The sequence below is a fragment of the Nycticebus coucang genome, chromosome 22 (genome assembly GCF_027406575.1).
Source record: "Nycticebus coucang isolate mNycCou1 chromosome 22, mNycCou1.pri, whole genome shotgun sequence".
Taxonomy (NCBI): Eukaryota; Metazoa; Chordata; class Mammalia; order Primates; family Lorisidae; genus Nycticebus; species Nycticebus coucang.
The window spans coordinates 51,559,006-51,586,466 of NC_069801.1; the positions used below are offsets into that span (position 1 = coordinate 51,559,006).

The window sequence follows — 27,461 nt, forward strand, 5'->3', positions numbered from 1 at the left end:
TGCAGGCACCTGTAGTCCCAGCTACTTGGGAAGCTGAGGCAAGAGACTGGCTTAAGCCCAAGAGTTTGAGATTGTTGTGTGCTGTGATGCCACAGCATTCTACCCAGGGCGATGTAGTGAGACTGTCTAAAAAAAAAAAAAAAAAAAGAGAAAGACAAAGAAAGAAAAGAAAACTGTAGCTGATGGAAGTACCATCAAGTTAGTCTCTTGGGTCCAGGTTCGCCTCACCTGACCTACACGGGGGATTGACTAGGGCTGGTGTCTACCCCAGAGGTCCCCTAGTGACTTGCTCCTCCTCTGTCCACAGACACTTTACCATCAGACCCTGGATGCCCTGCAGACACTGCTCAAGGCCCTCTTTATTGAGGACCCCACCCCCGCTGGGCTGAAGAGCATTTTGGAGGTGTGGAGGTGGGGTGTGGGGAGGGAGACAGAGGAAGGGTGGAAGGGAAAGAGCATTAGCTCAGGAGCGCTGGAGGCTGGACCCAGGAGTGATTTTATTTCAGGATGTCATTCTGTGCCAGTGTTCTGCCTCCTTGACCCTTTTGCAGGCCCTGTCCCAGACTCCTGCCTCCTTCCTCTCTCACTATCCCTCCCTACGTTTAGCTGCCCCTGTATCTTTGTTCTCTGCCTTCCTGTCACTGTTTCTCTTCTATCCTTAGGACTCTTTGCCTTTCATCTTTCTCCTTCTTGGCTTCCTTTTTCCTTCTAGTCAGTCACTCCTAGTCTCAGCTTCTGAGCTCCAATTCTCCCTTAAGCCCCCCAAAGAGGAGTACTGTGGTGTATGATCTTTACACCCTTTCTGGAAGTTTTCTGTTGATTGATGGAGGCTGGCATCAGGGGCTGGCATCTAACCTGGAGCTCTGAGTCTTACTCTTGTCCCCACAGCCTCTGGGGCCCTGGATGAACTCTGGGAAGGCCCATGAGCGCGCACGGGCTGTGAACAGCAATGTGTCTGTGTTGAACCACACGCTTCTGACTCTGCCTTTCTTTGTGAGTGGCCCCTGGGAGGGGTGGACACTCTTTGGGAGAATCTTCCCAGCTCTGAAATAGCCTGTGAGTCTGTTCAGGGATTCCTAGGCGGCCCTTGCTATCTTCAGAGGGCTCTATTACAAGCCCAGACCATCTAGTTCTCTGTTTACCACTTATTATATAGCATTACTGAACTTATAAGACTCAGTCCTAAGATTATGACACAAACAGATGTCCTCGGGGTTCCCGGCACTGGGGCTTCTGCTGGGGAGGCTCATCCTTCGCATCGGGGATCCTGATGAGGAGATTGGCCGGGAGGCTCTGGACGGCATCATCATCCTCTACACTATCCTGGAGCTCCAAAAACGTAAGTGTCCCTGAAGCAAGGCTCAGGTGGAGCCTTGGCAACTAGGCTCCTGTGAGCGATGGGGAAACCATCGCAGGGTCAGATGGGGCCTGTGGAAACTGGTGTGAAGCCTAAGTCCCACAAAGGGTACAAACAAACTTATTTTATTATTATTATTATTTTTTGAGAAAGAGTCTCACTGTGTCGCCCTTAGTAGAGTGCTGTGGCGTCACAGCTCACAACAACCTCAAACTCTTGGGCTTAAGTGATTCTCTTGCCTCAGCCTCCTAAGTAGCTGGGATTATAAGCACCTGCCACAATGCCTGGCTATTTTTGTTGTTGTTATTGTAGTCATCATTGTTGTTTAGCAGGTCTGGGCTGGGTTCAAACCCGGCAGTCTCAGTGTATGTGGCTGGCACCCTAACCACTGAGCTACGGACACTGAGCCATAAACAAACTTATTTTGACTTAAGTGTCCTTCTTCTATCTGAGATTCTCCTCATCTTTCCAGGCTTAATTTGTGACTGGGACCTTCACATTCCAATAACACCATGTAGAGTAGTCATGATGGTGATAATGTCTTGTTTTCTTCTGTCTTTCCCACTAGACTATAATCCCATGAGAATAGGGCAGGTCTGTGCCTTGGTCATTGCTGCATTCTCCACGTCTAGCCCTGGGCCTGGCACATGGTGGGGGCTCAGCGTATCTATTGAATTAATGAAAAAGAACAGGTCTTGTCTTAGAGTCTGGAGCAGTTAAAACCTGTAGATGGTGGGAGAACTAGTGATGTGATGTGGGCTGGCAGAGCAACCACCTGGCACCATACCCAGAGGGGCACAGTATCAGCTCTCACTTGCCTCCTTCCATTCTCCATAGTCCCAACTCTGCCCCACACCAGGGGACCTTGGAATGTGTTTTAAACTCCCCTGCCTCTGGAGGCAGAGTGACCTCAGGCAAGCATTTTGCTATGTGGATTTAGATTTCCTCATCTATAAAAAGGGTACCCTCAGATGTAATTCACAAGCTTTAGAAAGATAAAAATAGATCTTTTATAAGAGTATATGTAAAGAGACCAGCTCAGTGCCACACATTATAGGCACTTGTCAATTAGAGTTCCTTTTTCCCCATCCCACCAGGCTTTTGGGATCTGTGTGTCCCCATTCTTCTTGATCTCTAGCATTTGGGACTAAGATTTGGTCTCTGGGAGAGCTCCCCACTGACCAGGGCCACTCATGCATCCTGAGTGAGGGGTGAAGGTGGCATAAGCTATTTTAATGATCATCTTTAGGGGTAGGAATAGTATAGACCAAATTAGGGTTGCCAGATTTAGCAAAGAATATAGGACACCCAGTTAAATTTGTTGTTATTATTTTTTATAAACACCAGAAATTTATTTCTCACAGTTCTGGGGGCTGGAAATCTAAGATGAGGATATTAGAACAGTTGAGTTCTGGTGAGGGTCCTTTTACTGGGTTGGTAACAGCCACCTTCTCACTGTGCCTCACAGAGCAGAAATAACCAAATTTGATTTCCAGATAAACCATGAATAATAATAACAATTATTATTATTTGTATTAATATTTTATTATTACTAATATTAAATATTATTAAAACAATATTCATTGTTATTATTATTATTTTGAGGGAGTCTCACTTTTGTCGCCTTGGGTAGAGTGCCATGGTGTCAAACAGCAGCCTGAAATTCTTAGGCTCAAGCAATTTTCTTTTCTAAGCCTTCCAAGTAGCTGGGACTACAGGCACCTGCTGCAACACCCAGCTAGTTTTTTCTGTTTTCAGTAGAAACGGGTCTCACTCTTGCTCAGGCTGGTTTCCAATTCCTGAGCTCTAGCAATCCACCCGCCTTGGTCTCCCAGAGTTCTAGGAATATAGGTGTGAAGGACCGTGCCTGGCCTACCATGAATAATTTTTAGTATATTTGAGATATACTTTCATTAAAAATTATTTGTCAGCTTGGCACTCGTGGCTCAAGCAGCTAAGGTACCAGCCACATACACCTGAGCTGGTGGGTTCGAATCCAGCCTGGGCCCACCAAACAACAATGATGGCTGCAACCAAAAAAAAAAAAAACACACACATCCAGGCATTGTGGCGGGTGCCTGTAGTCCCAGCTACTTGGGAGGCAGAGGCAGGAGAATCTACTCTGGGTGACAGCTTTGAGGCTCTGTCTCAAAAAAAAAAAAAAAAAAAATTATTTGCCTGAAATTTGGAGTTAACTGAGTATCCTGCATTTTATTTGGTAACCGTAGGCCAAACTCACAGTCTTGGATTCTAATCTCAAGCAGTGAATCATTTTTCCAGGCCCTGTAATTGTAGGAAGCAGCAAAGCTAGAATTCAAACGTGGGTCTGCCTGACTCCAGATCTGAAATTCTTTCCTTTCACAACAGCACATACATTCCTCTGCCTCAATAACCCTTTCTTGAGCCCATGTCTTGCCTATCTTGAGGAGACCTACGTAGGACCCAGGCCAGGCCATAGTAAGGGCTCTGGAAGTGCCTGAAATGTGTTTCCTTCACCAGAAAATATGGAGCCACTATGAGCCAGGCACCATACTAGGCTATGGGGCCGCAGCAGTGAAGAAAAGAGATTAATTAAATAATCCTTCCTTGGTGAGATTACCTGAGACAGACAATGAACACAAACAAATGAATAATACACATAAGTAAGTCAGGTGATGATAAGTACTTAAGAAAATAAGTAGAATGACCAGGCTCAGTGGCTGAGGCCTGTAATCCCAGCACTCTGGGAGGCAGAGGTGGGTGGATTGCTGAGATCAGCTTGATCAAGAGGGAGACCTCCTCCCTCCCCCTGTCTCTATTCAAAATAGAAAAGACCAGATGGGCCTTGTGTTGGGTGTCTATAGTCCCAGCTACTCAGGAGGGCGAGGCCAGGAGTTTGAGGAGTTTGAGTTTGCTGTGAGCTCTGATGACACCACGGCACTCTACCCGGGTTGACAGAATGAAACTTGGTCTCAGGGGGGAAAACAAAGTTTGGCAGTGTCTCTTGTAGCTGAACCTATGACCCAGCAATTCCGCTCCTAGGTATGAGCCTGACAAACGAGTAGATGTAAATCACCCACAGACTCACTAGCATGTTCATAGCAGCACTATGCTAATAGCTGGCAATAAGCCAAATGTCTATCAAAATAATTAATTGTAGACAAATAATTGTAGTATATTCATACTATGGAAAATTATACAGCAGTGAGAATGAATGAAAGAGCTAATGTTATGCGCAACTGCGTGGGTGACCCTTGTCCACATAATGTTAACTGAAGGGAACGCGATACAAAGGATGACAGGGTACACGTGTTTGTTGATATAAAGCTGCAGAGCAAGGAAATCTGTCCAGGGGCTTAGGAATCAGAATGTGGTTATCTGGGCTGGAGGAAGGGATGGTGCCTGAGAGAGGTACATGACAGGGGTTCCCACCTTGACCTGGGCCCTGGCTACATGGGTGCGTTCACTCTGTGAAAATGTATCAAGCTGGTTGCTTATGATATGGGTATAAGTTTTTTATAAATAGGGTGGTCAGGCCTCACTAGGAATGTTCTTGCAGGAGCCAGAGATAAGGAAGAGACAAACAAGAAGGAGCTGTATGAGAGCAACAAGCGCTTCCTGGGGCCCTACAACCCCGTCAGCCCCTGCCAGAACATCCTGCGCGTGATCGCGGTGACTGCTGCCCCTCAGCCCAGGGCCTCCCAGGGGCCAGGGAGGGGACAAGGGGCAGTGCCACCTGCCCCTATGGCCTTCCACTCCCAGCTTTCCTGGCTGGAAGGCCCCTTTGCAGGAACCTTCCCTGGCCACGCAGCCTATCCCGAGTACCTCCTTACCCCCATCTGTGCCACAGCGCTGGGCCTTGACTTCCTTCCCCCTGACCTGCATGTCACCCAGTTCCCGGTGTAAGGATGTGCCCCCTCCCTGCCAGCCTCTGTGCGTGGGAGTCAGGCAGTGTTTGAGCCTTTGTGTGAGGCCCCTGTGGTTCTTGGCTGGCTGCTAGTCAGTGTCACAATCTCTGCCTCTTTGTTTCAGGAGTTTGGAGACTTCCTGGGACCCCAGCAGGTGAAGGACCTGCTGCTGGCAGCCCTGGAAGGGCTGAAAGGCGGCTCAGAGGCTCTGGGCAAGGACTCCGGGGAGATGATGCAGCTGGCCTCCGAGGTCACGCTCAGCTCGGTGCTGGAGTGGTACCGCCACAGGGCGCTGGAGGTGGTAAGGCTTCCTGGTCACTGCGGCCTGGGAGCACCCCACAGCCTGCCCATCACTGGGCACAGCTTGCCCGGGACAGGGCAGAGGCGGTGGCAGCTGAGTTCCTGGTGCTCCCAGCTTGTGCTTGTGGGTCTCCTCTCTTGCCACTCCGGAGAGAACTGACCTGGTGGGGGGTAGGGGGGGCCGGGGCACAGAGAAACTGGCTCCCTCCCAGGAAGGAGCAGGCACGCTGCTGGCCTCTTCGTCTCTCCCCTTCTCTCTCCTGCACCCCCTCCCTCCCTCTCCCCTGTCCTCTGCCCATTTTCCCACATGCCCCCTGCTCCTTTGGCTTCTCCATGGGCCATCACTGCTCACCACTGCCCTGGCTGTGTCCCAGATCCCAGAAATCATGCAGGGCATCTACATACAGCTGAGCCAGATCCAGGAACCACGGGCCCGGGAGGTGGCCCTGCTGCCCGTCTCACTCCTGGCCAGCTCCTTCATGACGGAGGTCGTGGTGGCCCTGCTCATGTGCCCCCTCCCGCTAGACAGGTACCAAGCAGGGGGGGTTCCCAGCTGCTACATCTCAGAAGGCGGAGGCAGCCCCCAGCCCGGGCTGTGATCTCGAGAACCTGTTGCCTGTCCAGTTGGCTCCTCTTTCTGGATCAGTAGCACTTAGGCAAACTCATGCACTTCCCGAGTACCACTTGGGTGTCAGAACTGATCAGTAATATAGTCCCTCATTCTTACAACACTCCCATTCTACAGATAAAGAAACTGAGGCTTGGGAAATATTCTTGCCCTAGGTACTCATTGAGTAAGAAACGGAACAAGGATCTAACCTCAGGGTTTTTGTTTTGTTTTTATTTTTTGAGACTCACTTTGTCACCCTCAGTAGAATGCCATGGCGTCACATGTCACAGCAATCTCAAACTCTTGGTGTTAAGCAACCCTCTTGCCTCAGCCTCCCAAGCAGCTGGGACTACAGGTGCCCACCACAATGCCCAGCTATGTTTTTAGACAGGACTCACTTTTGCTCAGGCTGGTCTCAAACTCCTGAGCTGAAGCAATCCACCCGCCTCAGTCTCCCAGAGTGCTGGGATTACAGGTATGAGCCACCGCGCCCGGCCTAAACTCAGGTTTGACTGATGCCAAGCCCAGGGCTCTTTCATGATGCCAGATACCAAAAGGGGGCCTGAGTGTTGGTTCTAACTCTGCCTCCATCTGCTATGTGGTCTTGGGTAGCCCCCGTGCCATTTCTGGGCTTCAGTTTTCCCTCATAGGCAAAAGGAGAAAATGAGCCCTACAGTCTCATCCCCGAGAAGCAGGCAATGCAGTAATGTAGCCAGCTGTGCCGAGCGCCTGCTCGGGCCTGGCCCATGCAGAAATATGCTCCATCCTCACTGCCTTAAGGGAACCCAGGGGCTGGTGGGAGAGGGGACTGTGGCCACGTGGTGAGCTTGTGGGCAAGAGAGGTCAGTCTGGCTGACCTCCTGGCCCGGGAGATGTTCCCATACCTACTTTTTGTTTGTTTGTTTGTTTGTTTGTGAGACAGAGTCTCGTTCTGTCCCCCTGGGTAGAGAGCCCTGGCATCATAGCTCAGAGCAACCTCAAACTCACGGGCTCAAGTGATCCTCTTGCCTCAGCCTCCCAAGTAGCTGGAACCACAGACATGTGCCACAATGCACAGCTACTTTTTCTATTTTTTTTTTTTGAGACAGTCTCAAACTGTCATCCTGGGTAGAGTGCTGTGGTGTCACAGTTCACAGCAACCTCCAACTCTTGGGCTTAAGTGATTCTCTTGCCTCAGCCTCCCAAGTAGCTGGGACTACAGGCACCCCCCACAACGCCCAGCTATTTTTTGGTTGTAGCTGTCATTGTTTGGCAGGCCCAGGTTGGATTCAAACCCTCCAGCTCCGGTGTATGTGGCTGGCACCCTGGCTGCTGAGCCACAGGCGCTGAGCCTAGTTTTTCTATTTTTAGTACAGACAGCGTCTCACTTTGCTCAGGCTGGTCTTGAACTCTTGCGCTCAAGGGATATACTTGCCTCACCGTGCCTAGCAACCCACCTACTTTGAATGAGTGAAACAAGGCAGTGGGTGATTCATACCTTACGATGGTTGTTCGAATGCACACATAATGAAATCATGCAGGGCTGTGCAGATGGGGTGTGCTCTCATAAGGATAGCTAGTGTCATCCATAGAAACCGAGATCAGTCGGGGCGGCGAAGGCCTGGTGGACACAGCCCATCCTCCCACTTAGAAGAACTGAGCCTTTTCTGCTTGAGGCCAGACTCATAAGACTACTGGGGGCCACACTTGCCATCTGAGTCACTCAGGATACAGGACAGTCTTCTCTGTGCAGGAGGCTTTGCAGCAGCCCCTGCAACAGACCAGACAGGTCAGCATTTCAGGAGATGCCCTCAGGTGCCAAGTCTGCACTCGCATGAGCCCAGGAGTGAGGACTCCGTAGATCCTGCACCTTGGATGGTTTACTGTCCTTGTCCTAATCCTGGCCCTGAGGCTGGGAGCTGGTCTATTGGGCCTCCCAAGTGAAAGCTCAGGTGTGAGGAGAAGAGACCTACAGGGTGGGTGCCAGAGCTACCCTACTAAGTGGTTCAGGGATCAATATTTCTTACAATAACTCTGTAAGCGTCACTTCCAGGGATCCCTCCGGGACAAGCCCACTACACCCTGGAATTGCCTCAGCACCCCACCCCATTGGTTCTTATAGTTAATTTATAGTTTTTTTCCCAGTCCAGATGCAATTTACCAATTGGGTCATTTTTACCATAAGCAATGTTGCCTGGAAACATAGTTAACATACTATCTTTACCAGGTTTCCAGGGGAACAGAGCTAGAAAGTGAATGGAAAGCCGAAAAGCTCCTGCAGAAGGGGGAAAGGTTTTGTTAACCCTTTAGTGCACTGGCCTGTCAGTGCTCTCAGCACCCCATGATAAAAACGTCTGCAGTCTGGTGATTGGTCAGGCACAGATGCTTCCCCCTGGCTGGTGGGCTGCCTCCTAAGGGACAGGAGCAGTGTTCCCTGATATTATATGACACGTGTAAGAAAAATCCTACCCCAAAGGGCTCAGCTATCTCAATTCTTGGTCCTTGGCTGGAGGAACTAGAACAGGCTTCGGAGACATCTGACCTGGCCACATCTTTTTTTGTTGTTGTTTTTTTGAGACAGAGTTTCACTTTGTCACCCTTGGTAGAGTGCCATGGAATCTCAAACTCTTGGGCTTAAGTGATCCCTACAGGCACCTGCCATAACACTCGCTAGTTTTCAGAGACAGGGTCTTGCTCTAGCTTGGGCTGGTCTCAAACTCATGAACTCAGGCAATCTACCCACCTTGGCCTCCCACAGTGCGACAGTGCTAGAATTACAGGCGTGAGCCACCTTGCCTGGCCTTTTTTTTTTTGAGACAGAGTCTCAAGCTGTCACCCTGGATAGAGTGCTGTGGCATCACAGCTCACAGAAACCTCCAAATCTTGGGCTTAAGCGATTCTCTTACCTAAGCTTCCCAAGTAGCTGGGACTACAGGTGCCCGCCACAATGCCCGGCTGTTTTTTGGTTGTGGTTGTCATTGTTTGGCAGGTCTGGGCTGGATTTGAACCCACCAGCTCTGTTGTATGTGGCTGGTGCCGTAGCTGCTTGAGCTATAGGCGTTGAGCCTTTTTTTTTTTGAGACAGAATCTTACTCTGTAGCCCTGAGTAGAGGGCTGTGGCATCATAGCTCATAGCAACCTCAAACTCTTGGGCTCAGGTGCCTGCAACTATGCCCAGCTAGTTTTTCTATTTTTTTTTTGTAGAGACAGAGTTTCACTTTATGACCCTCGGTAGAGTGCCGTGGCATCACACAGCTCACAGCAACCTCCACCTCCTGGGCTTAAGCGATTCTCTTGCCTCAGCCTCCCGAGCAGCTGGGACTACAGGCGCCTGCCACAAACACCTGGCTATTTTTTTGTTGCTGTTCGGCCGGGGCCGGGTTTGAACCCGCCACCCTCGGTATATGGGGCCGGTGCCTTACCGACTGAGCCACAAGTGCTGCCCATAGTTTTTCTATTTTTATTAGACACAGGGTCTCACTCTTGCTCAGACTGGTCTCAGACTTCAGTGATCTACCTGCCTTGGCCTCCCAGCGCGTGAGGATATGGGATCTGGTCATTTTTTAACTCTGCAGCTCATTAGCTGTGTGGTCTTGGACTGATGATTTCATTTCTCTGAGCCTCAGTTCTGCATCTGTAAAAAGGGATTAACAGCACCCACCTTGAGGTCCATTATGAGAATCCAGTGATCTTAAGGGGTTTGAATTCTTGTTCTCATCTGTATTCCAGAGATTTACCTGGTACCAGGTGTATAGTGGTGCTCAATTAATATTTGCTAAAGTAATATGTATATTTTATGGAAAGTGCCTGGCATGATAACCAGGAAACAGGTTGTTTTTTTTTTTTTTTGTAGAGACAGAGTCTCACTTTATGGCCCTCGGTAGAGTGCCGTGGCCTCACACAGCTCACAGCAACCTACAACTCCTGGGCTTAAGCGATTCTCTTGCCTCAGCCTCCCAAGTAGCTGGGACTACAGGCGCCCGCCACAACGCCCGGCTATTTTTTTTGTTGCAATTGTCATTGCTGTTTAGCAGGCCCTGGCCCTGGCTGGCCTCGAACCCACCAGCCTCAATATATGTGGCTGGCACCCTACTCATTGAGCTATGGGTGCTGAGCCAGGAAACAGGGTTTAAATCTTTGTTAGCCTCCTGCCTCTCGAGGAGTGTTTTCCAGACCATACCTTCTCCCTTCTGAAACCCTTTGGAGGGGAGTTGGCCCCACTGCCCTGGCCACCACTAATCCTCCCCACTCTGCTCTCTCAGCAACGGAGCAGAGATGTGGAGGCAGCTGATACTGCGCAAACCCAGCTGTGATGTCCGAGACCTCCTGGATCTGCTCCTGACTAGCCTGAAGGAGAAGCCTGTCACCAAGAAAGGCCGGGCCTCCATTGTGCCCCTAGCGGTGAGAACCCAGCCTGCCTGCCCCATCGCCATCCTCCTGCTGCACTGGGCACACTGTCAGTTGTGTGGCCATTGGGGAGTCTCCGTCCCTGCCTCTTGTGACCCACTGAACACTAACAGCCCGGCTGCCTATGGCAAATGCACAGCTGGGGATAGTGGAACTGGAAAGACTCAGCATCACAGAACTTAGCCTAAATCCTACACCAGAGGTTTTGGTATATTACTACTTTGTCACCTGGGTAAGCCACCTCACCTCCAGGTGGCTCGGTCTCTACATACAAAGATAGAAATAATAATAATATGTCTTACATGGCAGCTGCGATGATTAAATGAGATGACTGTTTATTCACTTAGGTGACCGAAAATGTTCATGTGCTTCTTACTGCCAAGCTCAGAGCCCTGGGAACACAGAAAGAAAGGCAGCTTTGGCTTAGGGAGCTGGCTGGGCTGCTTCTTGTCACCACCACCCGGGGCCACGCCAGCTGGATAATCCCCCTGCTTACCTCCCCACGTCCACTTTTACTCCTTCTATATGTATGTATAGTTGCAGTCAAAAAAAACCTCTGAGAAATGCCTGTCTCCTCTTCTCACCCACTCCATGGCCTCTGGTGGCCCTCAGAAGTGTCACAGTGCTCCTGCCTGTGCTGCGAGGCCCTACACTCCTGCTGGCCTCACCACACTCCAAGGTCCTCTCGCTTGCTGTGCTCCAGCCTCACAGGTCTTTGCCAGGACTTCATGCGGCACATGCTATCTTGCCACAGGGCCTTTGCACATGTTGCTCTCTCTATCTAAAATGCTCTACTAAGCTACCTTCTATTCATCCTCAGCATCACCTCCTCAGAGAAGCCCTCCCTGATTTCCCTGACCAGGTCAAATCTGTGCATCGTATGCTTTGCTTCACATACCTTTGTCTTGGAAGAGTTTACTGCGGTTATGGTTTGACAGTAGTGCGGGGATCATCTGGTTCATCCATGAGAGGCTCAGAGGCAGTGCCCATCCTGTTTCTCTCACCATGATAGCTCCATCATCTAGCACACACCTTGCACATGGGAAGCACTCAAAATTTTTTGTTTATTCGACAGATATTTATTAAGCAGCTACTATGTGCTGGTCATACTTATAGGTTCTGGGGATTTAGCAGCAAGATATTCTGATGGAGGGAAGTAAGTAAAGAGTGGCTGGGGACTGGGGGGTGTCATCCCATTCAGAGAGGAGCGTGCTGCTGCTTAGAGACATTCCGTGTCTTACCCCAGGGCACACAGCTAGCAAGTGGCAGTGCCAGGACTCAAACCTGGCATTAGATCTCCTTCCTGAAAATCCTGGGCTTGACCATCGTATCTCTTGGCCTCTGTTCCCCAGCCTTGAGTTCTCTTCCGAAGCCACCAGCACTCATTCTTTCCCAGTTTGGGCATTCATCTGCTTGTCACCGGCAACTATGTACTCTAAAGTCACCCATTTGTGCTCTTGTTCAGCAAGCATTGTTTGCAGGGATGCACGAAGTTTTTATCTTCCTTGCTGATAAATGGAGTAAGTTAGAGCCAAGGGCATAGCCTATGGCACATCACCAGGAACTTTTCCGTGTACAGCAGCCTGTGCTCTTTGAATACAATCACTCGGTTTGCATTACTGAAAAGTGCAAGGGCTTTGAGTCCCAGAGGCTGGTCTTAGCCCTAGCACCACCTCACTGTGTAACAGTGGTTGATCACTAAGCCTTGGTATCTTAGCTGCTGAGAACAGGGAGGTAGGGTGTGCAGAAGGGCTTCCTCAGCTGCCCAATACAAGTCAACTGCTGTTACTGTTCTCATCCCTCCCACATTAGGTCACTTATCTCCAAGGGAACGTGCCAGGGGTTCTTTCCCTTCGCAGTTAAAGGCTTTCCTCCTGGCCCAGCTGCGTGGGGTCTCTGTGGCACAGCTTGTGGCATTTCTTTATAAAACATCCTCCCCTCCACAGTCTCATTGAATCTTTATACCCCTGTCTGTGGGGCTGTCTGGGTGAGGATCAGTAACCCCACTTTTCAGAGGAGGAATCCGAGGCCTGAAGAGAGGCCAGGGAGTGGAGCAGCCAGATAAGTAATCAGGTCCTGTGAGCCCTCTCAGCCCCCATCGCCTACCTGCCAGTTAGAGAGAACTTATCAGACCAAATGCGAGGGTGGGCCCAGGGCCAGAGCTGGACTGGCAGGTGGAGAAGTTGCCCCAGGGACATGTAGCCCCTTGGGGGCAGGGCTAGGACTGAAGCCAGGCTCCTGCTCTAGGCTGAGTGGGGAGGAGAGTGGCTTAATGGCCCTGGGCGAAGAGGTCAGCCTGCTGCCCCCTCCCATTCTGTGTGTCTGTGCATGAAGGCAGAAGAGGCACAAGACGTGATAATAGGTATCTGAAAGGTCTGACTCTGCCCTCAAGGGGTGACCTTGACCCCTTGACTTGACCTGAGTATCCTTAGGCAAGTGGCTTCCCCCCTCTGAGTCTGTCTCCTCATTTGCAAAAAGGGATGAAGACTCTTTCCTTCTCAGCAGGTGGAAGGTATCTTTTCACGTGATTCTTCCAGTACTCCACAAATCTCAGAGAGCCAGGGGTCTGGGGTCAGGGCGAGGATCCGGGCTTTCCTGGGCTGGGCCAGAGAAAAGCAGGGAAGCAGTCCAGGGCCCCACCCAGCGTGCTGGGGAGATGGGCCAGGACACCCCACCACCCTCCCCTCTGCCCCCAGGCAGCCAGCGGCCTGTGCGAGCTCCTGTCCGTCAACAGCTGTGTGGGCCGTGTGAGGCGCATTTACCCGCAGCTGCTCCTGGCCCTGCTTATCCAGGTCCATTACCACATCGGCCTCAACCTGCCTGGCCGTGTGGCTCCTCGCAAGGACGCCAAGAAGGACGCCCAGCCCCCTGCCTTCGTACCTGTGCGGTATGCTCTGCCACCCTGGGAACCCTAGGAAGTCTTTAGAGCCAGTAATCAGTAGGAATTAGCTCTGGGAGAGGAAAGCACACTTTTATCGGAGCCAATGATTCATTCAACACCTGTTTTTGAGCCTTGGCCCTGTGCATTACACTCTGTGTAGTGCCGGACTGTAGGAAGGAATCAGCCCTCCCTCATGGAGCTCACTACTTAAGTTTTCTTCCTCCCTTCCTAGAGATATCATTAGTATTAGGTTTATAGCAAAGGCCCAACCATATTTAAAGTTTTAAATATTAACTAGAATAAGTAACGTAGGCACATGGAGACAGTAAAAGCAAATCTTTCAGCTCTGCCTTGTTCCCTTCCCCGAAGACAGCCAAACTCTTCCAGGCCCTTCCAGAGAGAACCACAGATATGCAAGGATAAGCACATTTGTTCATATTCTCTATTTTTACACCAATGGTAGCATACCTCACACAGTTGCATTTTTTTTTTCGCTTTTATAACATACTATATCTTGAAAATCATTACATAGACAGCTGTCTCGTTATTTTTTTGTCTTGTTATTTTTAACAGCCGCATAGTATCCCTATGTATAGCATTCCAGTGCACCAAGATTTATTTAACTGTGCTCTTCCTGATTTAAATTCGTCCTAGCCCTTTGCAATTACAATGCTGCAATGTGTCTGTTTGTTTATGTCTGTGAGTACACATGAGATTTTATATGGAGGATGAATTCCTACAAGTAGAACAGGCGTATCAAAGAGCTTCTGCATTTAAATATTACGATGGCACAGGAGTATGTGATGGAAAACTTCTGGACCGTGGAGTGATGATTAAAATGGAGTGGAGAGGAATTCTGGGAAGATGGCTGACTGGTAGCAACCCTCAGCAGAGGTTCCTGAGCAGAGGAAGAAAAACTGGATGAAATAGGACTCTATGAAGCCAAAGGTAGGGAGCTGAGCCAAGAAAGAAGTTCGGCAAGCTGTAACTCCAAGGAAGAGCATTCAAGAAAACAAATTTTAGGTACAAAGCCTATTGACTAGAGGATGGGAGACCCCTCCTCCAAGCAGGAGGCCTGCCGCAGGCTATCTGCCAACGATCAGGGAACAAAAGACTTCTCATTTTACCTCGCTGGAGAGAGCTGCTAAACTCTAGGTCTCTTTCTCCAGGGAGGTCCCTCTTATGAACCTAGATACCACCCTGCTAGGCATAAAATTGAACGGACGTTTTCCAAGTGCAAGATATTTTACAAGTCTAAACTCCCAGTCCACCTTTTTCCCCTTGCATGGCGGTCTGAAGTTCTTCCCCTGCAGAGCATAGAGTGTTTGGTCTTGTCCTGAGAGATCTGGGCATAGTGTGGACTGCCAACCATCACGACAGAATCTGTGACTAATGGGGAAGAAAGAGGGTGTGGGAAGAAAGGGACACTCAGTGGTAGGAGGAGCAGTCCCCTTGTTCTGACAATGCCTGGCCAGTGGTGTTGTTGACCCTCGGTTTGGGCTGTGTCTGGTGGGACAGAGTGCAGAACCCCCGGCTCTGATGGCACCCACAGTGGGAGAGTGGTTGCCCTGTATGGACTGAGTTTGGCAGACAGGGCTGGTCCCCAGCCCCTGCTGGGCCTGTGAGCAGAGGCTTGATAGGTGTGAACTAAGACCTGAGAGCAAGGGCGTGGTCCCCTGATTCCAACAGAACCCTCAAGCGATGGCTTGCTGGGTGTGAACCAAGACCTGAGAGCTAGGACGTGGTCCCCTATCTCCAGTGGGGCTGGTGAGCAGAGGCTTACTGGGTGAGGACTGAGACCTATGGGGAGGGTATGGTGCCCTGACTCTAACAGAGCCTTGCCATGACTGAGACTGGCAAGTGGGGTGTGGTCCCCTGACTCCAACTGGTCTGGCAAGCAGAGACTAGCTGGGTATGGACTGAGACCAGAGGGCGGAGCCAGTGCCCTGACTCCAACAGAGCCTGTGAACAGAGGCTTGCCAGGTAGTGGATTAAGACTGGCAGGTGAGAGCGTGGTCCCCTGACTCCAGCTGGTCTGGCAAGCAGAGGCTAGCTGGGTGTGGACTGATACCGGTGGGCAGGGACGTGGCCCCTGGCTCCAACTTGGCCTGTGAGCAGAGAAGTGGACAACAGTGTGGACTGAGTCTAGTGGGTGGGAGTGTGGATCCCTGGCTCCAATTGTACGGTTGGAGACCCTTGAACCCCTCTCTGTTGAGCAGGGTTTGCACTGCCTGAGACAATTTAATTAGAACCTGTGTCAGGGGCTGTCCACTTGGGGACATTCTGAGGTTGACCTTTGAAGTTCTGTAGAGGAAAAGAACTGAAGGGTGGGGGCTGGGCACTGCAGCTGTTTGTATCTCTTCACAGTCGAGATTTAAACCTAATACACCTAATACTGAGGCTTCTTAGGATAGGGTAGAGGTTGGTTGATATCAAAACAGAGCTAACTTGGGCAGTGCCTGTGGCTCAGTGAGCAGGGCGCCAGCCCCATATACCAAAGGTGGTGGGTTCAAACCCATCCCCGGCTGAACTGCAACCAAAACATAGCCGGGCGTTGTGGCGGGTGCCTGTAGTCCCAGCTACTCGGGAGGCTGAGGCAGGAGAATCGCCTAAGCCCAGGAGTTGGAGGTTGCTGTGAGCTGTGTGACGCCGCGGCACTCTACCGAGGGCAATAAAGTGAAACTCTGTCTCTCTAAAAAAAAAAACAAAAAAACAAAAAACAGAGCCAACTTGCGCCATCTCACAAGTAGGTCCTCAGAGTCTCCAGCCAAAACTCTGAAAGGGGCCTATGTAAGGTTGTAGGAGATAAGCCACAATTACGAAGCCTAGCATTTTGGTAAGGGGCTATCTCTACTTCCTGGGAACTCCAATTCAATCTCCTCCTATCAGTTCTAATAACCAAACAGTGGAAAATAAACATGGCGTGGACCCAACAGAAGAACTCTGGCAACATAAATAACCAGAGTAGATCAACATCCCCAAGACATGACAGAGGACATACAACTGAAGATGCCATGCGTAGACAAATGGCAGCAATATCAGAAGTCAAATTCAGAATACAGACTGCAAATAAGATAAGTAGAATGGAAGAAAAGATAGAAATTGAATTCCAAAGAGTAGTTCTAAAGTTGTCTCAATAAATTAATGAATTCAAAGCGCAAGTCACCAAAGATATGGACATAATGAGAAGAGAGATAGCACAGCTCAAGGAAATGAAAAAGTTAGTTGAGGAGCTCCAAAATACAGTAGAATCCCTCAGTGATAGAGTGGACCAGGCAGAAGAAAGGATCTCTGAAATTGAAGATAAAGCTTCCAAACATTCTCAAACACTCAAAGAGGTAGACAAATGGAGAGCGAAAACTGATCATTCCCTGAGAGAGTTGTGGGATCACTCCAAAACATCAAACATTCATCTTATAGGAATTCCTGAAGGAGAAGAGGATGGCCCTAAAGGTACAGACACTCTACTCCAAGAAATTTTGGAGAATTTCCCAAGCATTGCAAGAGATACAGAACTTCAGATAGCAGACAGTTTCAGAACCCCAGCAAGACTGAATCCAAATAAAGCATCTCCTAGACACATTGTGATTAAAGCATCTCCTAGACACATTGTGATTAACTTTGCCAAAGTTAAGACAAAGGAGAAAATTCTGAAAGCAGCCAGACATAAGAAAATCATCACCTACAAAGGGAGAAGTATCAGAATGACTGCAGATCTCTCAGCTGAAACGTTTCAAGTCAGAAGAAGATGGTCATCAACCTTCAGTCTCCTAAAACCAAACAACTTTCAGACCAGGATCCTCTATCTATCTAAACTGAGTTTCATTTGTGATGGAGAAATCAAATACTTTAATGACATAGACATGTTGAAGAAATTCCCCAGAACTAAACCAGCTCTCCAGGATATTCTCAGACCCATCCTCCACAACAACCAGCTCAATGCTCCACCTCCAAAGTAAACTCACCCAGAAAATGTTGAATTAAACTGAGCTTCCACAGTGGTGAAAGGATTAAAAATGTCCACTGAACATCTGAAAATAATGACACCAAAAACACAATGAGGCTTATTAATTCTCTCAATTAATGTGAATGGTTTAAATTGTCCTCTAAAGAGGCACAGGCTGGCTGACTGGATACATAAACTCAGACTGGATATCTGCTGTATACAAGAAACTCACCTTACCTTAAAGGATAAAATAGATTTAGGGTGAAGGGATGGACTTGTATAATACAGGCAAATGGAAACCAGAAAAAAGCAGTTGCAATTTTAATAACAGATATAATTTTGGCTTTAAACCAACAAAGATAAAGAAAGATAAGGAAAGTCACTACATATTTGCCAAGAGAAACACCCAACATGAAGAGATTTTGATAATTAACATTTATGCACCCTACCAGAATGCTTCTCAATTCATAAAGCAGACCCTAATGGATATGAACAACTTGATATCTTCCTGCACTATAATAGTTGGAGATTTTAACACCCCTTTGACAGTTTTGGATAGATCCTCTAAGAAGAAACTAAACAATGTTAGACTTAAACCTGACCCCAGAACAAATGGACTTTATAGACCTCTACAGAATATTTCATCCTAATAAAACAATATACATTCTCCAAATGTATATGGGTCATCCTCCAAAATAGATCATATTCGGGCACAAGTCTAACCTCAGCAAATTTAAAAGTATAGAAATTATTTCTTGTATCTTCTTGGACCACCATGGAATAAAAGTTGAAGTCAACAGCAACAGGAATCCCTATTCTCAAACAAAGTCATAGAAACTAAATAATCTTAGGTTGGACGGCACCTGTGGCTCAAAGGGGAAGGGCGCCAGCCCCATATGCCGGAGGTGGCAGGTTCAAACCCAGCCCTGGCCAAAAACTGCAAAAATAAATAAATAAATAAATAATCTTAGGCTGAGTGATAGCTGGATCAAAGATGAGATTAAGAAGGAAATCACCAAATTTTTGGAACAAAATGATAATGAAGTCACAAATTATCAAAACCTGTGTGATACCACAAAGGAAGTCTGAAGAGGAAAATTTATAGCTTTGGAAGCCTTCATTATGAAAACAGAGAGGAAGCCAACAACTTAATGGATCATCTCAAGCAACTGGAAGAAGAAGACCATTCCAACCCCAAACCCAGCAGAAGAAAAGAAATAACCAAAAATTAGGGCAGAATTAAATGAAATTGAAAACAAAAGAATCATTCAGAAGATCAATGAAACAAAACGTTGGTTTCTTGAAAAGATTAACAAAAAGTGATAAACCTTTGGCCAACCTAACCAGAAGAAGAAAATAAAATCTCTAATATTGTCTATCAGCAATGATAAAGGAGAAATAACAACAGATACTTCAGAAATTAAAAAAATCCTCAATGATTACTACAAAAATCTTTATTCCCAGAAGTATGAAAATCTGAAGGAAATGGACCAATACCTGGAAGCATGCCACCTTCCTAGACTCAACCAGAAAGAATTAGAAATCTTGAATAGATCTATATCAATTACTGAAATAGCATCAACAATATGAAATCTCCCAAAAAAGAGAAGTCTGGGACCAGATGGCTTCACATTCAAATTCTATCAAACCTTTCAACAGGAACTAGTATCTATATTATACAACCTTTTCCAAAGCATAGAAAAAGAAGGAATACTTCCCAACACATTTTTTGAAGCAAATATCATCCTGATACCCAAACCAGGAAAGGATCCAACAAAGAAAGAAAATTATAGACCAATCTCATTAACGAATATTGATGCAAAAATATTCAGTAAGATCTTAGTAAATAGGCTTGGTGCCTGTGGCTCAAGCGGCTAAGGTGCTAAGCATATACAGCTGAGCTGGCGGGTTTGAATCCAGCCTGGGCCCGCCAAACAACAATGATGGCTGCAACCAAAAAATAGCCAGGTGTTGTGGCAGGTGCCTGTAGTCCCAGCTACTTGGGAGGCAGAGGCAGGAGAATCATTTGAGCCCAGGAGTTGGAGGATGCTGTGAGCTGTGATGCGACGGCACTCTACCCAGGGCGACAGCTTGAGACTCTGTCTCAAAAAAAAAAGAGCAAACATAATTCAACAACACATCAAAAAAATTATACACCATGATCAAGTTGGTTTTATTCCAGGGTTACAGGATTGGTTCAACAGATGCAAATCTATAAATATAATACATCACATCAATAAAATAAAAAAACAAACAAAGACCATATGATTCCCTCAATTGACGCAGAAAAAGCCTTTGATAATATCCAGCATCCTTTCATGATCAGAACACTTAAGAAAATAGGCATAGAAAGGACATTTCTTTTGTAGAGACAGAGTATCACTGTACCGCCCTCGGGTAGAGTGCCGTGGGGTCACATGGCTCACAGCAACCTCTAACTCTTGGGCTTTCGCGATTCTCTTGCCTCAGCCTCCCAAGCAGCTGGGACTACAGGTGCGCGCCACAACGCCCGGCTATTGTTTTTTGTTTTTTTTTTCCTGTTGCAGTTTGGCCTGGGCTGGGTCCGAACCCGCCACCCTCGGCATATGGGGCCAGCGCCCTACTCACTGAGCCACAGGCACCGCCCAGAAGGGACATTTCTTAAACTGATAGAGGCCATCTACAGCAAATTGACAGCCAATATCATACTGAATGGTGTAAAATTGAAAACATTTCCACTCAGATCAGGAATGAGGCAAGGATGCCCACTGTCTCCATTGCTATTCAACATAGTAATGGAAGTCTTAGCCATCACAATCAGGCAAGAGAAGGCAATCAAGGGTATCCAAATAGGGTCAGAGGAGATCAAACTCTCACTCTTCACTGATGATATGATCCTATACCTGGAAAATCCCAGGGACTCAACTTCAAAACTCTTAGAAGTGATCAAGGAATACAGCAGTGTCTCAGGATACAAAATCAATACTTGCAAGTCAGTAGCTTTTATATATGCCAATAATAGTCAAGCTGAAAAAAATAATCAAGGACTCTATTCCTTTTATAATAGTGCCAAAGAAGATGAAATATCTGGGACTTTACCTAACAAAAGACGTGAAAGATCTCTATAAAGAGAACTATGAAACTCTGAGAAAAGAAATAGTTGAAGATGTTAACAAATGAAAAAACATACCATGCTCATGGCTGGGAAGAATCAACATGGTTAAAATGTCTGTACTACCCAAAGCAATCTACAGATTTAATGCAATCCATATTAAAGTACCATTGTCATACTTTTTAAAGAACTTAAAAAAATAGTACTTCATTTTATATGGAATCAGAAAAAAACTCGAATAGCAAATACATTACTCAGAAATAAGAACAAATCAGGAGGTATCATGTTACCAGACTTCAGGCTATACTATAAATCTATAGTGATCAAAACAGCATGGCACTGGCACAAAAACAGTGGTAGATTTATGGAATAGAATAGAGAAACAAGAAATGAACCCAGCTACTTATTGTCATTTGATCTTCAACAAGCCTATCAAAAATATTCAGTGGGAAAGACTCCCTATTTAACAAATGGTGCTGGGTGAACTGGCTGGCAACCTGTAGAAGACTGAAACTGGACCCCCACCTTTCACCATTAACAAAAATTGATTCTCACTGGATAAAAGATTTAAACTTAAGACCTGAAACTATAAAAATACCAGAAGAGAGTGCGGGGAAAACACTTGAAGAAGTTGGCCTGGGGGAATATTTTATGAGGAGGATTCCCCTCTACCCCTGGGCAATTGAAGCAACACCAAAAATACATTACTGGATCTGATCAAACTTAAAAGCTTTTGCACAGCTAAGAGCACAGTAAGTAAAGCAAATAGACAACATTCAGAATGGGAGAAGATTTTTGCAGGTTATGCTTCTGATAAAGGTCTGATAACTAGAATCTACAGAGAACTCAAACTAATCAATAAGAAAAGAACAAATAAACCCATTTCTGTGTGGGCAAGAGACTTGAACAGAAACTTCTCTGATGAAGACAGGTGCATGGCCTACATACACATGAAAAAATGCTCATCATCCTTAATCATCAGAGAAATGCAAATCAAAACCATTTTGCGATATCATCTAACTCCAGTAAGCCCACATTACAAAATCCCAAAATTACAGATGTTGGTGTGGATGCAGAGAGAAGGGAACCCTTCTACACTGCTGGTGGGAATGCAAGCTAATACGACCTTTTTGGAAAGAAGTTTGGAGAATACTCAAGGAACTAAAAGTAGACCTAGTGTTTGATCCTGCAATTCCTCTACTAGGTATATACCCAGATGATCAAAAATTATTTTACAACAAAGACATTTGCACCAGAATGTTTATTGAAGCTCAATTCATAATAGCCAAGACATGGAAACAGCCCAGTGCCCATCAACCCATGAATGGATTAACAAATTGTGGTATATGTACACCATGGAATACCATGCAGCCATAAAAAGGTGGAGACTTCATATCTTTTATGTTTACCTGGATGGAGCTGGAACATATTTTTCTTAGTAAAGTATCTCAAGAATGGGGAAAAAAAGTATCCAATGTACTCAATACTACTATGAAATCAATATATAATCACCTACACACTCATATGAACGGCAAAACATAACTATAGTCCAGAAAGTAGAAGGGAAGAGCAGAGAGAGGGGAGGGGAGGGGGGATTTGGGAGAAGGGAGGGTATTTGGGGGACCTCACCTGATGTGCATGATGCAATGGTACATTTCAAAACTATTAAGAAATGAGTATTGGCTCGGCACCTGTGGCTCAAGTGGTTAAGGCACCAGCCACATACTCCTGAGCTGGTGGGTTCAAATCCAGCCTGGGCCCACCAAACAACAATGACGGCTACAACCAAAAAATGCTGGGCGTTGTGGCAGGCGCCTGTAGTCCCAGCTACTTGGGAGGCGGAGGCAGGAGACTCGCTTGAGCCCAGGAGGTGGAGGTTGCTGTGAGCTATGATGCCATGGTACTCTACCCAGGGCGACAGCTTGAGGCTCTGTCTCAAAAAAAAAAAAAAAGAAAAAGAAAAAGAAATGAGTATAATTGTGACGGATGTGTTACTTAGTTCAATGTAAGCATTTCAAATTGTATATCGAAGCAGTACCCTGAACCCCACAAATGCATCAATGTACAAAAACATATCATACATAGTTATGATTTAATAAAAAAATAATAAAAAGTAAAGTAAAATACATACTGAAAAAAATAAAAGAAGGAGTGGACCTAAAGTGTCCCATTTGTGAAACTGCCTCCTGTAGATGGAGCTGCCCCCCATAATGTGGGAGAGTGCCTATTTCCCCACATCCTTGCAAACACAATGCATTATAAAACATTTCAGTTTTTGCCAGTCTGAGAGTTGAAGAATGGAATTTTGCTGTAGCTTTAGTTTGCTAAAACTAAATTTCTCTTCTCATATAGTTGAGGTTGAAGTGCCATTTGTTTCTGTGGGCAACCTTGTTCTTGTCCTTTGCCCAATTTTATGTAAGGTGATTGGGGATTTTTCTTTTTTTTTTTTTTTTTGTAGAGACAGAGTTTCACTGTACCGCCCTCGGGTAGAGTGCCGTGGCGTCACACGGCTCACAGCAACCTCTAACTCTTGGGCTTACGCGATTCTCTTGCCTCAGCCTCCCGAGCAGCTGGGACTACAGGCGCCCGCCACAACGCCCGGCTATTTTTGTTGTTGTTGTTGCAGTTTGGCCGGGGCTGGGTTTGAACCCGCCACCCTCGGCATATGGGGCCGGCGCCCTACTCACTGAGCTACAGGCGCTGCCCTGGGGATTTTTCTTATTCATTTGCAAGAGCTCTTTCTATAGTAAGGAAATGAACTCAGTCATTTGTATGCCAGTTTGTTGCTTAACTTGCAGTTATTTTATGGTGTTTTGCCATTTAGACATTTAAAATTTTTACATAGCCAACTTTATCTGTTTTTTTCTTTGACTCCTATGGTGTGTTATATTCAGAAAAGTACATTCAGAGGGGCAGAGGGCAAGCAGTTGTGAGTTAAACTTGAAGTTAGAAGGACTTGGATTCAAATTCTGGCTCCATCCTCCCTTTTTGTACTTTGTACACTAATGTAACCTCTTGGTGGTTGGTTTCCTTACCTACGAGATGGGTGATTCCTGTCCCATAGGGGCGTTGTGAGGGCCAGATAGGACAGTGTCCCAGCATGACACTATGCCAATGGTGTGACCCAGTCCAGTTCCTCTCATGCTTGTAGATTCTACCAGAGAACATCACCTGTGACCCAAAAGCTGATGGGCTCTGGGGAAAACACAAGAGGAAAGGAAAGCGGTGCTGGGGTAGGAGAGATAGGAAAACATACGCAGTGGAAAAGTTCTCAGCTGTGGAGTGATAAAGGACGTGGCCTGCCTGCAAGGAGAGCTTGGCCCAGCCTAGGACCACAAGGAAGACAGCCTGTGTGTCCCCCTCACCGCCACATCAGAAGTAGCCGGAAAGGCAGAAAAAACAAAGGCAGGCAAGTGCCAAACTGGAGGGGACCAAGAAAGCCAAGAGGTGCTGCCTGGGTGTAGTGGGCTGAATGGTGGCCCCTGAAAGATATGTCCACGCAGAACCCTATGACTGTGACTCTTATTTGGAAGAAGTGTCTTTGCATATGTAAGTAAGGATCTTGAGATAAGATCATCCTGGATTAAGCAGGGGGGCCCTGAATCCATTGCCACGTGGCCTCGTAAGAAGAGGAGAGATGCAGACACAGAGAGAGAGGCAGGCTGGGGAGACACAGGCAGAGAGTGAGTGACGAGGCTACAAGCCAAGGAGTGCCAGGAGACGCCAAAAGCTGGAAGAGGCAAGAAAGGTTGTCCTCTAGGACCTTCAGAGGGGATGGACCTGCTGGCACCTTGATTTTTGATGTCTGGCTTCTAGACCTGTGAGAAAATCCATTTCTGTTGTTTTAAGCCCTCTGGTTTGTGGTGATTTGTTACAGAACTCCTGGAAATTAATACGCAGGAGGGATCATGGGTACTCCAGCCCCTTGCGATGGCTGGGGGCTGCTTGTAGAGACCCTCAGAACACTCAGGTGGTCATACCCTCCTGAGAGGCGCTGAGCACAGCAATTAGCTCTGTGGACACCAACCCCGTCACAGTGGCTTGGTTCGGGAAGGTGGGTGAGGTCCTGTTAAGGTCGACACCACAGCTGTGGCCGAGAGTCATCCTGTGAAGTCTGGTTTCTGTGCCCTAAGGCAGCCATGGGCCCTAAGGCAGCTCCATGTTAAGTCCCTGGCTTCCTGGTCCTGGGCAGGGACAGGGAATGAGCGTTAAAAGGCATCCTTTGCTCCAGGAGGGTGAGATTTGCAGAGCAGGTGTTTGGGGACCAAAAGAACCACCTCACCACACCCAGTCTTCTTTCTGAGAGTATCATTTGAAGCTCTTACACTTATACCTTTGGGAGTGGGAGGGCCATTTTTGTTAAAATGTGGAGCCTGATTGAGGATGTGAGGTAAAGGATTAGACAGGACAAACTATAAATGACATAGTTTTGTGTTGAGAAGCTTTGGCCTAAATACATATTCACTCCAATTGCACAAACAAGGGCTGGGAGGATCTGTCCAAGCTTCCAGAACCGTGAAGCCAAGTCATTCCCATCTGAGGTCCCAGCTCAATCCTGTCCCCAAACCAGCTGGTGAGAAGGTGACTTTGGAGATGGGGACACAGGGGAGGAGAGGGTGGTCAAGTGTCCTGGAAAGCACACTCGAGTGCCCATTCTGTCGCAGTTGAAGGTACTAATGCTTGAGGCTGAAAAGAATAGCCCTTTTGGCTCGGTGCCTATAGCTCAGTGGTTACAGCATCAGCCTCATACACCAAGGGTGGCGGGTTCAAACCTGGCCCCGGGCCAGCTGAACAACAATGAAAACTGCAACAAAATATAGCCAGGTGTTGTGGCAGGCAACTGTAGTCCCAGCTACTCGGGAGGCTGGGGAGGCTGAGGCAAGAGAATCGCTTCAGCCCAGGAGTTGGAGGTTGCTGTGAGCTTACGGTACTCTACCGAGGGTGACATATTGAGACTCTGTCTCAAAAAAGAAAGGAAAGGGTAGCACCTGTGGGTGGCTCAGTGGGTAGGGCTCTGGCCCCATATACTGAGGGTGGCGGGTTCGAACTCGGCCCCGGACAAACTGCAACAAAAAAGTAGCTGGGCATTGTGGTGGGTGCCTATAGTCCCAGCTACTCGGGAGGCTGAGGCAAGAGAATCACCTAAGCCCAAGAGCTGGAGGTTACTGTGAGCTTTGACACCACAGCACTCTACTGAGAGCGACAAAGTGAGACTCTGTCTCTAAAAAAGAAAAGAATAGCCCTTTTTCTCCACGTGAACACCTGTAAATCTCAGCTGAGCCTTTCCGCCAGTGCTCAGAGTTTCGGGGGAGAGAGAGGAGGCTGGAGAATGGACCAGGACAACACTTGGAGAGGCTCGTCACTCTTCCTTCCTCTCATTTGTTAACTTTGAACTTTGAATTTGTCACTGACCACACATATTCAAAGAATCAGCACAGAGGTTGAATGATTCTGAAAGCTTCTGGCCTTAGGAGAAGCTTTAACATTTGCATAACGTTTGCACTGGATCCATATTCATTACAAAAGTAAAAACGTGAAAATTAAGAACGAATTCCTGGGCAGCTCCTATGGCTCAGTGAGTAGGGCACCGGCCCCATATACTGAGGGTGGCAGGTTCAAACCCGGCCCTGGCCAAACGGCAACAAAAATATAGCTGGGCGTTGTGGAGGGCGCCTGTAGTCCCAAATACTTGGGAGGCTGAGGCAAGAGAATCGCGTAAGCCCAAGAGCTGGAGGTTGCTGTGAGCTGTGACGCCACGGTACTTTACCAAGGGCGACAAGGTGAGACTCTGTCTTTCTTAAAAAAAAAAAAAAAAAAACGAACAAATTCCTGATCATTATCTGATTTCTAAAATGCTTTGCCTTCCATCATGAGAACCAGTACCCCTCAGACATCTGAGGTTATGTCCACAAAGTGCTTCATGAACTCCTTAAGCAAATGAAACTTGGTTGCAGTGTAAATTCTGTTCTACATACTGGCAGTTTTAATTTTAGTAAAAGAATATATATGTAAAACTATAGAACTTCGTCCAATTACAGACATAGACATTTGCGTCAGGGCCTGATGTCAGGCACACAGTAGGATGTCAGTTAATAGCCACACCCTGCAGGCACAGGCACCTTCAAAGGGAGGTGAATTTTGCTTCTGTTTCCTCTCTTGTTTGCAAAACTAATTATTTGTAAAAAGCCACCCTTTGCAGATGCACCAACTAGCACTAACTTAACAATGAACTCCCTGAATAGGAGCTTGCCAGGCTAGATGACAGCTGATGGGGGAAGAGGCCAGGCTCAGGGAGGCCTGCCCGGGGCCAGGTGGACACAGGGTTTCAGCTGCCTTGTCTTGGCAGCTGGGTGGTAAAAGTGGTGAAAACTCTACTGCTGAAGATGGGCTGCTCTTACGAGGCCACCTTTCTGGAGGACCGGGATGGCTGGGAGCTCATGGGGCAGGCGGAGAACCACCACCGTGGAGTGTCCCTGCTGGCAAGGTGAGGCTCTGGGACACCTGGGGGAGGTGTGGGGGAGAGGAGGCCTCAGGATCTGATTCAGACAGGCTTGGGTTTGAACATCCCTCTGAGCAAGCCCCTTTGCTCAGCCTGTCACCTCCTGTCTGTGCTGGGAGGTGTTAACAACACAGACATAATACTCACTCTTCAGGCTAACTTCAGTGGCAGTCGGGCAGTTCCCAGCACTTAGGTTATTTACAAAGCACCTTCCCTTACCTGACACAGAAACAGCAGGTAACTCCTGAGAGTGCGCCCTTGCAAACTGAATGTCTGCATCTGTACCCCAGCCTGCCACTTCCCAGCAGTGTGACCCAGAGCAGGTTACTTTCCCTCTGGGTCCATTCTCCCTCAGCAGTGTGGAAATAACACTACTGTGGAAATACTGCAGGAGGACCCAGCTCTGAGGGCTGCGGTGAGGATTAAGTAATGTGCTTTGAATAGCCCATGGTAAGCGCTCAGCACAGGGAGTTGAGTGTCATAGTCATTGGCGGCGCAGGGATT

At 47.6% G+C, this 27,461-nt stretch overlaps 1 protein-coding gene across 1 annotated transcript in view; it reads left to right on the forward strand.

Moving 5' to 3' along the window:
* The window catches only part of MROH7 (maestro heat like repeat family member 7), a 63,979-nt gene that overhangs the window by 21,941 nt on the left and 14,577 nt on the right, over positions 1–27,461 (forward strand). The window contains exons 6-14 of the mRNA XM_053576939.1: positions 308–403; positions 889–993; positions 1,204–1,339; positions 4,896–5,008; positions 5,369–5,545; positions 5,919–6,073; positions 10,396–10,534; positions 13,237–13,427; positions 26,805–26,942. Coding sequence (XP_053432914.1) covers positions 308–403; positions 889–993; positions 1,204–1,339; positions 4,896–5,008; positions 5,369–5,545; positions 5,919–6,073; positions 10,396–10,534; positions 13,237–13,427; positions 26,805–26,942 — 1,250 coding nt within the window. The remainder of the gene's footprint in view (positions 1–307; positions 404–888; positions 994–1,203; positions 1,340–4,895; positions 5,009–5,368; positions 5,546–5,918; positions 6,074–10,395; positions 10,535–13,236; positions 13,428–26,804; positions 26,943–27,461) is intronic.